General features: G+C 45.1%; 1 protein-coding gene across 5 annotated transcripts in view; it reads right to left on the bottom strand.

Annotated features, from left to right (window-relative positions):
- Positions 1 to 15,033, bottom strand: part of SENP6 (SUMO specific peptidase 6) — a 158,142-nt gene that overhangs the window by 78,325 nt on the left and 64,784 nt on the right. For all 5 annotated transcript variants that reach the window (XM_088471553.1, XM_088471568.1, XM_088471560.1 and 2 more), the window contains one exon: positions 9,761 to 9,987. In XM_088471553.1, the coding sequence (XP_088327679.1) occupies positions 9,761 to 9,987 (227 nt within the window). The remainder of the gene's footprint in view (positions 1 to 9,760; positions 9,988 to 15,033) is intronic.

Here is a 15,033-nt window from a genome sequence, read left to right as displayed (position 1 = left end):
GAGAATGTGATTAACCAATGTAATTATTGAGCCACTAGAGGCACTCTTGCATTGAGTGTTGATGCATAATTACATACGCCAAATGTAATACTCATTTCTCTAATCCATTATCTATATTCCTGATTCTTCACACTCCAAGAACATACATTTTATTCAATTCACTCAGTGCCTATTGATTTTCATAAAACTTAATTTATTATATATACAGTCAGGTGCATAAATATTGGGACATTGACAGAATTTTAATATTTTGGCCTCTATTCACCACCACAATGGCTTTGAAATGAAACAAACAAGATGTGCTTTAACTGCAGACTTTCAGATTTAACTTGAGGGTAATTACATCCAAATCAGGTGAACGGTGTAGGAATTACAATGGTTTCTATATGTGCCTCCCACTTTTTAAGGGGCCAAAAGTAATGGGACTATTTCATGGACAGGTGTGGGCTATTCCCTCATTATTTCATTATCAATTAAGCAGGTAAAAGGTCTGGGGTTGATTCTAGGTGTGACATTTGCAATTGGAATCAGTTGCTGTTGATTCTCAATATGAGATCCAAAGAGCTGTCACTATCAGTGAAGCAAGCCATCATTAGGATGAAAAATCAAAACAAACCCATCAGAGAGACAGCAAAAACATTAGGTGTGGCCAAATCAACTGTTTGGAGCAAAGAACACACCGGAGAGCTCAGCAACACCAAAAGACTCGGAAGACCATGGAAAACAACTGTGGTGGATGACGGAAGAATTATTTCCCTGGTGAAGAAAAACCCCTTCACAACAGTTGGCCAAATCAAGAACACTCTCCAGGAGGTAGGTGTATGTGTGTAAGAGTCAACAATCAAGAGAAGACATCACAAGAGAAAATATAGAGGGTTCACCGCAAGATGTAAACCATTGGTGAGCCACAAAAACAGGAAGACCAGATTAGAGTTTGCCAAACAACATCTAAAAAAGCCATTACAGTTCTGGAACAACATCCTATGGACAGATGAGACAAAGATCAACTTGTACCAGAGTGATGGGAAGAGAAGAGTATAGAGAAGGAAAGGAACTGGTCATGATCCAAAACTTACCACCTCATCAGTGAAGCATGGTGGTGGTAGTGTCATGGCGTGGGCATGTATGGCTGCCAATGGAACTGGTTTCCCTTGTATTTATTGATGATGTGACTGCTGACAAAAGCAGCAGAATGAATTCTGAAGTATTTCGGGCAATATTATATGCTCATATTCAGTCAAATGCTTCAGAACTCATTGGACGGCGTTTCACAGTGCAGATGGACAACGACCCGAAGCATACTGCAAAAGCAACCACAGTTTTTAAGGCTAAAAAGTGGAATGTTATGCAATGGCCAAGTCAATCCCCTGACCTGAATCCGATTGAGCATGCATTTCACTTGATGAAGACAAAACTGAAGGGAAAATGCCCCAAGAACAAGCAGGAACTGAAGACATTTGCAGTAGAGGCCTGGCAGAACATCACCAGGGATGAAACCCAGCGTCTGGTGATGTCTATGCGTTCCAGACTTCAGGCTGTAATTGCGTGCAAAGGATTTGCAACAAAGTATTAAAAAGTGAAAGTTAGATTTAGGATTGTTTAGTTTGTCACATATAGACACCGTTGTAATTCCTACACTGTTCACCTGATTTGGATGTAATTACCCTCAAATTACATCTGAAAGTCTGCAGTTAAAGCACATCTTGATTGTTTAATTTCAAAGCCATTGTGGTGGTGAATAGAGGCCAAAATATGAAAATTCTGTCAATGTCCCAATATTAATGCACCTGACTGTAATAAATATATATATATATATATATATATATATAAAATATATATATATATATATATATATATATATTTTATATATAAAAGACACACCATATCGAATGTTTCAATTGTAATGGTATTGTCCAGTAAGCGTTTTATGTTGATATTGTTATGCTTCAATACATAGTTCATGCTTCTCTGATGCAACATTGTTAAAATACTCTGCAAACAGCATATCAAATCAAATATTTTATCTTCATCTGAGCACATATCAACTTGTAGAGAAAAAATATGAGATATGGTAAGAACTTACCCTTGTTATCTCTATTTCTACGAAGTCCATAGGGTTCCACAGGATACCTTGGGGTATAGGTGTGACGTCAGTCGCAGGGCACCAAAGAGTTAAGCTTTCAGCCTCCCAGGATGCACTAGGTCCCCCTCCTATACCCCGCCCCCGGGCCAAGGCACCTCAGTTAGTTACCAAGCCATAGGCCGGAGGAGGAGAAGGAAGAGAGAGAACAAAGATCTGGACACATACAAGAATCACATTCTCACCAGAGGGAGACGGAAAACCGGTGACCAGAGCAAAGCCCATCTGCAGCACAGGTGCGACAGGGCGGGAGTCCTGTGGAACCCTATGGACTTCGTAGAAATAGAGATAACAAGGGTAAGTTCTTACCATATCTCATATTTTCTACTTCAGGGTCCATAGGGTATCCACAGGATACCTTGGGGATGTCCCAAAGCAGTATCCTTTAAGGGTGGGGACGCTCCTGTGCAGAAAGGAGAATCCGCCGCCCGAAGGAAGCATCCTGAGAGGCGAAGGTGTCAAACCTGTAATACCTCACGAAGGTATGGACAGAAGACCACGTAGCAGCCTTGCAGATCTGAACTGCCGAGGCACCACGTCGAGCTACCCACGAAGGACCCACAGACCTAGTGGAATGAGCCTTCAGAGAAGGAGGGACCGGTAGGCCTTCATGAAGATAAGCTTCAGAAATAGCCATACGGATCCAGGCTGCCAAAGTTTGCTTTGAAGCAGGCCAACCCTTTTTACGGAAGCCATAGAGGACAAACAAAGCGTCCGACTTCCTAAACGAAGAAGTGCGGTCAACATAAGTCCTTAAGGCCCGCACAACATCCAAAGAGGCCTCACCCACGGAAAGACCCGGTGAGTTAAAGGCCGGAACAACTATTTCCTCGTTAACATGAAACTGGGAAACAACTTTGGGAAGAAACTCGGGCCGAGTGCGGAGCACTGCCCTGTTCCCATGAAAAACCAAGAAAGGGGGTCTACAAGAAAGAGCCCCTAACTCAGAAACACGTCTGGCTGAAGCAACGGCCAGAAGGAAAACAGTCTTAGCTGTTAGCCATTTAATATCCACTGAGCCCAGTGGTTCAAACGGCGGTCCTTGGAGAGCCCTCAGGACCACAGCCAAATCCCAAGGCGCCACAGGTGGAACAAAGGGCGGCTGAATACGGAGAACACCCTACATAAAGGTGCGCACATCCGGGATTGTAGCAATCCTACGGTGAAACCAGACAGATAGGGCCGAAACCTGTACCTTCAAAGAAGCAAGGCGAAGCCCATGATCTAGTCCCGCTTGCAGGAAGGCGAGAATCCGAGACAGACGAAACTCCCGCGGTGCATAACCTCTCGGTCGACACCACTGGAAGAACGTATGCCACACGCGATGGTATATCCTCGCGGAAGACGGTTTCCGAGCTCGTAACATGGTACGCACCACAGAGCTGGAAAACCCCCGGGACCTCAGCATGGCCGTCTCAACAGCCACGCCGCCAAAGACAGCCGAGTCAGGTCCGGGTGAAGACAAGGACCCCGAGACAGAAGGTCCGGTCGTAGCGGCAACCGCAGAGGACTGTCCACGGACAGACCCTGAAGGTCTGAGAACCAGTGCCGTCTGGGCCACGCGGGAGCTATCAACAGGAGCGTCCCTCCTTCCTGTTTGAATTTCCGGATTACCCGTGGAAGAAGGGAGACCGGAGGGAACAGGTATGCGAACCTGAACGTCCACCGGACGGACAGAGCATCCACCAGAGACGCCCCTTCGTCTCTTGTGCGAGACCCGTACACCGGCAACTTGTTGTTGTGCCGGGACGCCATGAGGTCGATTTCTGGAAGACCCCACCTGTCCACCAGTAGTTGAAAAACGTCCGGGTGCAGGGACCATTCCCCTGGATGAACGTCCTGGCGACTTAGAAAGTCCGCCTCCCAATTTAGCACTCCCGGGATGAAGACCGCTGATATGGCCGGAAGATTGCGCTCCGCCCAAACCAGGATCCGAGAGACCTCTACGAGAGCCGCCCGACTGCGAGTTCCTCCTTGCCTGTTTATGTAGGCCACGGTGGTAGCATTGTCCGACTGGACCTGCACCGGGTGACCCCGGAGAAACCGCTGTGCCTGCAGGAGAGCATTGAAGACCGCACGGAGTTCCAAGATATTTATTGGAAGCTCCGCTTCTGTCGGCGTCCACCTGCCCTGGAACAAGTGTGGACCCGAAACTGCTCCCCAGCCCCGAAGACTGGCGTCCGTTGTCAACAGGACCCAATTTGGAACCCAGAACGGACGTCCCTTGTTGAGGTGGGTCGTCTTTAACCACCACGCAAGGGACAGGCGAACCTCCGGGGTGAGCACAATCGTCTGGAACTTCAGAGACTGAGGCAGCCCGTTCCACTTGGACAGGATCAGGTGCTGCAGAGGTCTGGAGTGAAACTGGGCGTATTCCACCATGTCGAACACCGACACCAAGGAGCCCAGTAACCTCATCGCCGAGTGTAAGGACACCCGGCGGCTGTGCAGACAACTGCGCACCCTTGACTGTAAAGCAGAGATCTTGTCCTCCGTCACGAAGATCCTTTGCTGTCCCGAGTCCAATAAGGCTCCAAGATGCAGAATCCTCCGAGACGGGATTAGAGTGGACTTCTGCCAGTTGATTAGCCAGCCGTGCCGTTGCAGCAGTGCAATGGTCAGGTCCAAGTGGTGTAACAGGAGCTCTGGAGATCCTGCCACCAATAACAGGTCGTCCAAGTACGGCAACATGCGGACTCCCTTGCTGCCGCAGAGAAGCCGCCATGACCGCCATGACCGCCATCACCTTGGTGAAAACACGTGGTGCTGTCGCCAGGCCAAAAGGTAACGCCCGAAACTGGAAGTGGTCGCTGCGGATTGCAAACCGAAGGAACTCTTGATGGCGCAAAAGAATAGGGACATGCAGGTAAGCGTCCTGTATGTCCAATGACACCATGTAGTCCCCAGGTTCCAGCGCCAGAATGATGGACCGTAGGGTCTCCATCCGAAACTTCGGGACCCGCAAAGACTTGTTGAGTGCTTTGAGGTTGAGAATCGGACGATATGACCCATTGGGTTTCTGTACCAAAAATAGATTTGAATAGAAACCCTGGCCCCTCTGGGAGAATGGAACAGGCACTATAACTCCAGCCTGGAGCATAGTGTGCAATACCTTCCGCAGCTCCGTAGCCTTGTTCCGGTCTGATGGTAGACCCGTGGTGAAGAATCGAGCCGGGGGTCTGTGCCGGAAGGAGAGGGCGTACCCGTGGGAGACCACCTCCACAACCCAAGTGTCTGTCGTAGTGAACGACCAACACCGGGAGAACTGCAGCAGGCGGCCTCCCACCCTGGGATCCCCCAAGGGGAGACCCGGACCGTCAGGCCGCAGGCTTGTCATCTGGCTTGGGGGCCGGACGTCTGGTACTCCATGCCTGCTTCCGGGGCTTGACCGATTTCTTAGGGCCAGCCTGTCGAGGAAACGACTGTGGTTTGGACCTGCCCTGGGCCCTAGATGACCGAAAGGACGATGGTCCAGAACCAGAAGGAGCAGCGGCCGACGGGAGACAAGCAGATTTGGCTGCCGCCAGCGTGGCCACAATCTTATCCAGATCCGGACCGAAGAGATCTTCTCCGGTAAACGGCAACGCTTCCAGACCTTTCTTGGAATCTGCGTCCGCCTTCCAGGATCGCAGCCACAAGGTGCGACGAGCAGCTACCGCTGCTGAAGAAATTCTAGACACCAGAGTACTAATGTCTAGAGCCGCCTCGTTGATGTAGGTGGCCGAATCACGGAGATTGCCAATCAACTCCGCCTGTTCGGCCGGACAGTCGGATTCAAAAGAAGCCTCTAATGAATCCGCCCAGCGCTCCATCGCTCTGGCAACCCAGCAAATGGCCATAGCCGGCCGTGCTGCCCCCCCTGCAAGGGAATAAGCGGACTTCAGGCAGATTTCTACCTTGCGGTCCGTAGCATCCTTAAGGGAGGACATGGATGGCATCGGCAATGTGGCACTACGGACAAGACGGGTCACGTGAGAATCCACCTGTGGAGAGGATTCCCACTTAGCAAAATAATTATCCGCGAACGGATAAGCCACCGCCAGGCGTCTCTGCGGCTGGTATCTTTTGCCAGGTTGTTTCCACGCCTCCTCTAAATGGTCCACCAACTGACCCGAAAGAGGAAAGACTGTGGCATCGCCCTTCACATCTTTGAAAAAGGCATACTTAGATTTAGCCACTGGGGGAACTTCGTCCTCAATCACCAAGGCTGTGCGGACCGCCCGAATAAGTCCAGGAATATATACTTTGGACTTCGCATCAGCGTCCTTAGTATGGAGAGGTTCCTGATCGTAAGGATCCAGAATCTCCCCATCATCAGACGTCCCTTCGTCATCCTCATAAGGAGCGGACAGAGACGCCACCGGCCTTTTATGAGGCCGCATCACAGACTCCCCTTGCAACACATCCGACAAGTGCTGTACAGAACTCGTCAGGGAGTTAACCCACGCTGGCTCCTGAGAACCCGGGAGCGGGGAAATAGGGAGACTGTGGGGTACCACCAATTGTCGTGGGAACCCCTGCATGGGTGACGACACCACAGACTGCTGGGACAAACCCATCGGAGTAAACGCGGGCTGCGGAGCTAACTGGCCCACTAAAGCTGTTAACGCCTGAGCGAAACAAGCCCAGGGCGGCTCCTGTACCGGTGCTGTAACCGTAATAGGCCGCGCCATGGACAAACACTGCCGGCAAAGGCCCTCCGCGCTACCCTCCCCCTCCGCTAACGGTACTTTGCACGTGGTACACTGTAGCCGGAGGGGAAAATCACTTTCAGACATGATGGCACCACGTATGTGACCTCTCTCACCAATTAAGTATTAAATAGGCGAGAGACCACCCTGCAGCACCGCACCGCAAGGGCTTTAGCAGAAAGAACAGGGACAGTAATAAAGCTGACAGTTTAGAGAAGAAAAGTTACAGGCAGCGCTAGCACAGTCACATACAATGCAGAGAAATAACAATTCCTGCACTAACAGCGCTGATCACTCAACTACACAGACACAGGGCCTGGTAGGACACAGCGCTGCATACACAGACCTGAGCCACAGCGGAGGAGAGGTATGCAGGGGGACCCAGACCACGATGCTTCCGTCCAGCGTTTCCAGCAGCGTTCACCATGCGTTCTGGAGAAGATGGCCGCCGAGGAGCAGAGAGAAGCTGGCCTGGGGGAGGAGCGCTGACACAGGACCAGTCAGCACAGTGCAGAGAGGGCTGTGTGCAGCGGGGGAGGCGCCGGCTGTGAGACAGGGAAGGCGCGCTCCCCTGGCATGCATTTAACCCCTGGGACGCCGCAGCGCTACCGCTCTGCTGCGGTCCGCTGTCCCAGGGGGTAGTGGAAGCGCAGGTTGGTCGCCTGGCTCCACGCTGCAGCCAGTCCCCAGGGAGCCCCCTGCCTGGGGACTTAGGACCATGTGATCAGCGGGGACCCACCGCGGGACCCCGCTGCTTACCTCTGTCCCCCTTGAATCCGGCCATGGTCCGGAGCATCTGGGGTCACCGCTAGCTGTGACCCCAGACCCCCACCAGCATCCCCGGATCAGTACCGGCGTTCTGGTACCGGCGGGGTGTAGGGAAGACAGCATGGACGTCAGTGTCCATGCTGTTCATCCAGATGTGCAGCCACAGCTGCATGAAGAAAAAGCTTCAGGTGCTCTTCTAGCCCCCACTCCAACAGGTGCACCCGACTCCGGCCGGGCACCAAACTAAACTGAGGTGCCTTGGCCCGGGGGCGGGGTATAGGAGGGGGACCTAGTGCATCCTGGGAGGCTGAAAGCTTAACTCTTTGGTGCCCTGCGACTGACGTCACACCTATACCCCAAGGTATCCTGTGGATACCCTATGGACCCTGAAGTAGAAATTTAATTTATCTTACAACAAAACCCACCAATTTACTTGCTGGAACAAACTGTTAAAGTAAAATAACCAAACAAAAAATTTGAATTTCAGTCAATGTTACAGTAACTATATTTAAGAACTCATGGAATCTTAAACGAAGCCCCAATTAAAAATGTTCACTGAAACCCATGACTATCTCCGCATTTTCTTTATGAAGCTACGTGGCCCACCTCAAGGTCTTCAATGAAAGCTGGGTCTGTCTGCCTTAGTGGCTCTATATTTCTCTGGGAGGTTAAGGTGCCCACACACATACCGATGTACTCACGATCCGACAATGTGCCCAATTTCCCTTGAAACTCTCCCCGGTAGCTCTGAACACTACATGCACGCGATATGCTGTCCAATCTTCATCCGATCTCCTGCAGCCAGAGTTTTTAACAGTGCATTTGGGTTTACATTGTCAGATCTGCCCTACAGCACGGCAGTTCCGACGATGCGATGTGCGACCTGTGGGGGCGCGAATCGCATCGTGAGTGGCGACTCACGATTTGGGCATTTTTTACCCTGTCGTTCCAATGTGTCGGAATCGGCCAGATCGGGAAAAAAAATCGGCCTGTGTGTGGGCAGCTTTACACTCATCTCAGTGACCATTTTGATATGGTTAGTAAGAACTGGGAGTGCAGCTTTAAAGATGTCGGAGCAACAGGGTCATCATTCAAATTGTCCAGAAACGTGTGTCAGATCGTATAAGACCTGTCTGTTAGGCTCCATTGCAGCTTGTTGTGTGATCAGAAGATAACATTTTCTATCACGAGCAATATTAGCTCCTACTGAATTTGACAGGATCATTGCGATCAATTCCAGAGCACATACACTGCAATACTGTATTAGGCCAATTGACAGAAAACACTTCAGAAATGCAATATGGGTATCTTAGTTTACAAAACACCTAGTGCCGTATTCAATTAGAGGCAAAATCGTCCGTTTTTTACATTGTTTGCGAATTGGACGTCCGATCGGCCACGATCAGCACATATGTGGCCGATTTGGCTAACGGCGGCGAAAAACTGGAGTAAACTATTCTCCAGCCTAGGGCAGATAAAAAAAATTATCAAAATCTCTATTTTTGGGTGAAAATGACAGCCCCCTAATGGTACTTTAGCAAAAAAAAAAATTGTACATCGCATACTTTGGCGAAAAACGACAACTGAAATTTCAGTCAAATTTTTTTTGTTTCTGTGAAAAATGCGTTTAACGTATTGGGTCTCGTATTTCAGAGGGCCATAAGGATGCGCCAAGTATTAAACATCGCACGTGGTTGGCGCTGGTTTTCTAAAACCACTAAAAAATGCCTGTGCCAGCCACGTGCAATGTTTAAAACACTTGGCGCATCTTTATGTCTCTCCAAAATACCAGCCCCAATACATTAAATGCATTTTTCACAGGAAAAAAAAAATAATATGACCGAAATTTCAGCGGACATTTCTCGCCAAAGAACGCAATGTACACATTTTTTAAAGTATCATTAGGGGGGCTGTCCAAAGGCTGTCTGTGAGAAATCCCCACATTTTTACACAAAAATAGGGATTTTGTACATTTTCCCCCTTTTTTAAAATGGAGAAAAAACTTTTCTCCATTTTTACATGAAATATCGGCGATATTACCGCGGGTCTGATATCAAAGCTCATTGAATACGGCCCCTAGTCAGATATACAAAAAACTACTATTCTAAACAGCTATATAGAAACACAAAACAAAAAAAAAAAAACAAACAAAAACATTTACAGGTCTTGCTATGTGGTCCTGTGGAGATGAGCCATGTGCTGGAGATTCTTCAGTATGTTTAGTAAAGGCAACAAGTCTTCTGTTAGCTTCGTCAAACACAATTTTTGAGAAAAAGTCTGGGTTTGAGTATTTGACACCAACTGCAATTAGTATCTTTTCAAAAATTGCGTTGTCATACACAGACAAGTGACTTTCAAAGATTAAGACAATGAACTGCTCTTCTATATCTACAATAGAAAAGAAAGAAAATATTAGGGATATTTTACAAATAAATACTTAATTTACCAAATAAACTTTTTTCCATTAAAAAAAATATAAAAAATAGCAATTTTTATATTTTTTATATAGCAATAGTCGAATGGATGCATACCATATATTTTACACCCTATACATTACTAAAAACATATAATACAGTGAAAACAAATCCTGCATATGAATAAAATGTATATAGAATCCCTTTGAAAAAGAAACGAATAGCCTATAAAACAGCCCTGGTGTTTTTATTACATTTATATAGGTAGCAAATATTCCACAACACACAGTTTGAGTCTACCATATCCAAAATGCTTGGAGCCAGGAGTATTTTGGATATTGGAATATTTGCATACCATGATGAAGTATCTTGGGAATGGGAAACAAATCTAAACACAGAATGCATTTATGTTTTTTTTTAAGATTTAATTTGAGGGTAATTACATCCAAATCAGGTGAACGGTGTAGGAATTACAACGGTTTCTATATGTGCCTCCCACTTTTTAAGGGGCCAAAAGTAATGGGACAAACTAATCAATCCTAAATCTAACTTTCACTTTTTAATACTTTGTTGCAAATCTTTTGCACGCAATTACAGCCTGAAGTCTGGAACGCATAGACATCACCAGACGCTGCGTTTCATCCCTGGTGATGCTCTGCCAGGCCTTTACTGCAAATGTCTTCAGTTCCTGCTTGTTCTTGTGGCATTTTACCTGCAGTTTTGTTTTCATCAAGTGAAATGCATGCTCAATCGGATTCAGGTCAGGGGATTGACTTGGCCATTGCATAACATTCCACTTTTTAGCCTTAAAAAAAACTCTTTGGTTGCTTTTGCAGTATGCTTCGGGTCAGTGTAATATATATATATATATATATATATATATATATATATATATATATATATAAAACACTTATGGAGCTACACTATTGTGTTCCTTTTTTTGTTCCCCTATAATATATATATTGTTGGAGAAAACAAGGACAATATAGCACTCTTTATCTTGTCTACAGGGAAGTGATTTATTTTTATGTCTTATGGTTTTCGTACACAAAAACTAGTGTTTTAATCTCATCTGATTTCAATTACCATTTCTACTCAGAAGCAGTATTAAATAATGTATTGGCTGCTGTGTATTGCAGTGCTCTATTTTAGGTTTATTCTACTTTAAACTAGCTGGATACCCACTGTTTGCTAACATGCATTCAAATAGTGGCGTAACTACCGTAATGGTGCAATGGATGCGGCTGCTATGGTGCCTGAGCAGCCTCCGCTGATCTCCCTGCACTCAGTCATGTACACAAGGTGGGCTCGATACAGAGCTTGCGACAGGGGGCCCGGGTAGCAGCAGTGTTGATTTGGCGCCATCCTGCCAGCAGGAAGACATGGAGAGACAGCGCCGCAAGTCACAAGGCAATCAGAGCTTAAGGACCGGCAGCCAATCAGCAGTGGCAGCTCCTGATTGGAGCTCGCAGACCGGCACCAGATTGAAATTGCGCCAGTGTGGTCTGTCCGTGTCTGCTGCTGCCTGACGGTGCGCCAGCTGTAATTAGCTGGCGGCCCGGGACACCAAATTCACACCTGCTGACTGCTGATGGCAAACAGAGGGAGGCAAGAGGTTGCTAGAGGGATGCGGGGAGGTGAGTTCCTGAGGGGAGCATAATGTGTAAGGTGCATTACTGTGTGGCATAATATTATAAGGTGCACTACTACTGCATGGTATAAGGGGTACTACTGTGTGGTATAAGGTTATTAGGGACATAACTGCATGGCATAATGTGTAAAGAGCACTACTATTGTGTGAAATAAGGTGTTATATGGGGCACTACTACTATGTGGCACAATCTGTAAAGGGAATTACAGTGTGGTATAATGTGTAAGGGGCATTTCTGTGTGGCATAATGTATAAGGGGCACTACTACTGCATGTTATAAGGGGTACTACTGTGCGGCATAGCATGAATGGGCTCTGTGTGGCATAACATGAATGGCCTCTGTGTGGGGGCAAATGTTTGTTTTTGGTTTACTTGTGGGAAGGGGGGGACTGAACTTATAAAGGATACTTTTGTATCTTTCACACAGGTTTTTGGCAGACTGCCAATTTCAAATTGCGTGAGCCCTGGAATCTGTGTAATTTAAGAGTGCCCCCATTTTAAGCGATTGTATGAAAGTGTGTGGCCCTGACGAAGTTCAAACCTAATCCTAATCAAACTACACCACCATGCCAAATATGGTGGAGCTAGGTCCAAAACACTGGCTATGCATAAAGGACAAACAGACAGACAGACATGCTTTCTTGCTTATTATATAGATTTAATTTAGCAATTTATTATCTACAAACCGCTCTTCATGGGTTGGGGTAGAATGATACACCCTACCCTCACATAAAATAGCTCTCTCCACCTCAGTCATGTTTACAAAAACTAAAGCAGAGGAGGATGAAAACTCTTGCATCACAAAATGGTTTGAGTCATCCTACACAATTTCCAACTTACATAAATATATTGCCAGCAAGCATAAAGTCTTACATTAATCCTAGAGCAGAGATTCCAAAAACTCGGTCCTCAATGCACACTAACAGTCCAGGTTTTAAAAATATCCATGCTTGACCATAGGTGACTTAATTAGTACCTCAGTTAATTTGATTTAACCACCTGTGCTCAACTATGGATCTCGCTAAAACCTGAACTGTTGGGGAGCCTTGAGGATCACATTTGGGAGACTCCGTCCTAGAGTCCAGATGGTTAAATCAAATTGACTGAGGTACTAATTAAGTCTCCTGTGCTCAAGCATGGATTTCCTTCAAACATGTACTGTAATGATGGAGTATGGGAACCTCTGAAGCATGCGATGACTATACAGAATGCATGTTTAATGCTGGGTATACACTGGATGATATATTGGCCGATCAACTGATCATCCAATATATCGTGTCCCCGTCGGGCAGTATGTACCAGCGATATATGTCTGTGAACGACGTTGTTCACAGACATATTGCGTCGGCTCTGCTGCATAGCCGATCTGTCCATCGTGCAGTGTGTATGGGAGGTCGGCAGCAGAGGCCGGGGGAGTGGGTCATGTCGCGACCCCCGGCCAGGAGAAAAAGATGATAGTTGTTCAGTGTTTCTGAACAACCATCATTTGCAGATATATCTGCCAGGTGTGTTACCCAGCTTTAGTTGCACTGTATTACTCAAAGCAGAGAACATTTTATTGGGAAAAAAGAACAATGCTATGAATATTACGAATTTAATTTCTGTATTCTTAGACACAAACAATTGTTTTGTCATTTAGAACATTACAAAAAAATCTGTGTTGGTGATGAAAGTAAAAGTGCAAAGTTAGTCAAATTGTTTTATTGACTTACAAATGAAAGACTATTCTTACAAAATAATATAGCCGGTCGTGTAAAAATATATTTTTTTATTTCGTCAAAGTAATAAAAAGACGCTTGAGATTAAAAAATACTACAGCTACCAATATATGTATGTATATATATATATATAAAATTAAAGTGCTAGTGCCATATAATAGAAAATGTGCAATCATAAATATATAAAGAAAAGGGGGGGTACACAATTTATTAGTGGTAAATCAAGGGTCCATATAATAAACAAACATAAGACAACAATAGTTCATCAGCTGCTAAAAAATATATACTGAATCTAAGATGGTTAAAAAACAGTATTTAGAAGATTAAGTAATTAAGTAATAAATATCTTTAAAAAAGCTCATCTTAGTTCAGGAGTATAAAAGTTCAAGAGGCAAGAGAATGGAGCTCCATTCTCTTGCCACTCTTTTAATTATATGGCATTTTTTATTATATGGCATTAGCACTTTAATATATTTTCATAATAGCACTTTACTTGAGTAAACACACAGGTCGCTATACCTACTTTATATTCTTGCACAATTGTTCACAGTAGATTACCCATACTATAATTGGTACTAAGCTGACGTCCTTGTTGAGAGGGCATTGCGGTTATATTGTGTAGTTTTGGGAATTCTTTTTTTTGTTGAGCATATATTAATTGGCGCTGTTCCTTACATATATATATATATATATATATATTTTTATTAGAGATGAGCGGGTTCGGATTTCCACACCGAGTTCGAATTTTTCCCGGCAAAAAAACGGGACTTAGAAAGAGGCAAAATGTCATCTTTCATGGACAAAAGTCCAGGAATGATTATGCTTGTCCATGAAAAATTAAGTTTTGCCTCCGAGTCCCGTTTTTTACTGTGAAAAATCCGAACTCGGCGTGGAAATTTCTCTCTCTCTCTCTCTAAACCTTTCTATATATTTTATAGAGTAGTATAGAAGATGCGCCCCAAAGAAAACAAATAGCGAACTGATCACTTCAATTAAATATATCAAAAAAGTCCAATATATAATAAGCTCGTAATCCAATTTGCAGTATTATAAATTCTTAGAAGAGATGGATACTACCGCCGACTTGTCCACTTTATGGATACTAAAAACTTCAGTGTGGCTTTTCTCCCAAACAATTGGATTTTCTTAATATGAATAAAAACTCCTTATATTCTTAAGGAGATAAATATCTATAAATAAACCCTTGCACCAAGAATACACCCAAAGAAGGCCCAAAGGCCACCATTAATATAAAAAATATTTATTATACATAATATCTTTTAGTATACAGCCAGCTCCTTATTAGGTGCAATTTTGACAGTGGCTCTATATAAAAAAAATTCTTTGGTTGTCCAGCAAACTGCAAAAGCCTATAACAGTATACAGAGTACTGGACAACCAAAGACATTTTTTTTTATATAGAGCCACTGTCAAAATTGCACCTAATAAGGAGCAATTGCCCACTTTCAAAATTGTGGTATGTATTTATGGACTTGTTAATGTGAATCTATGTCTTTTTAATATGTGAAAATATTATGCTTTGTTATATTTAATGGCATGGGCCATAATCTATTTCCTTGCATCTGTTTTACACCTGTATTTTTTTACACTTTATTTTAAGTTATACCCCTAATGAAGTCCCGGTGGAGGA

This window comes from Taudactylus pleione, unplaced genomic scaffold (assembly GCF_031769625.1).
Source record: "Taudactylus pleione unplaced genomic scaffold, aTauple2 ptg000015l, whole genome shotgun sequence".
Lineage (NCBI taxonomy): Eukaryota > Metazoa > Chordata > Amphibia > Anura > Myobatrachidae > Taudactylus > Taudactylus pleione.
The sequence above is the reverse complement of the archived record's forward strand: the minus strand, read 5'-3'. Positions and strand labels throughout refer to the sequence as shown.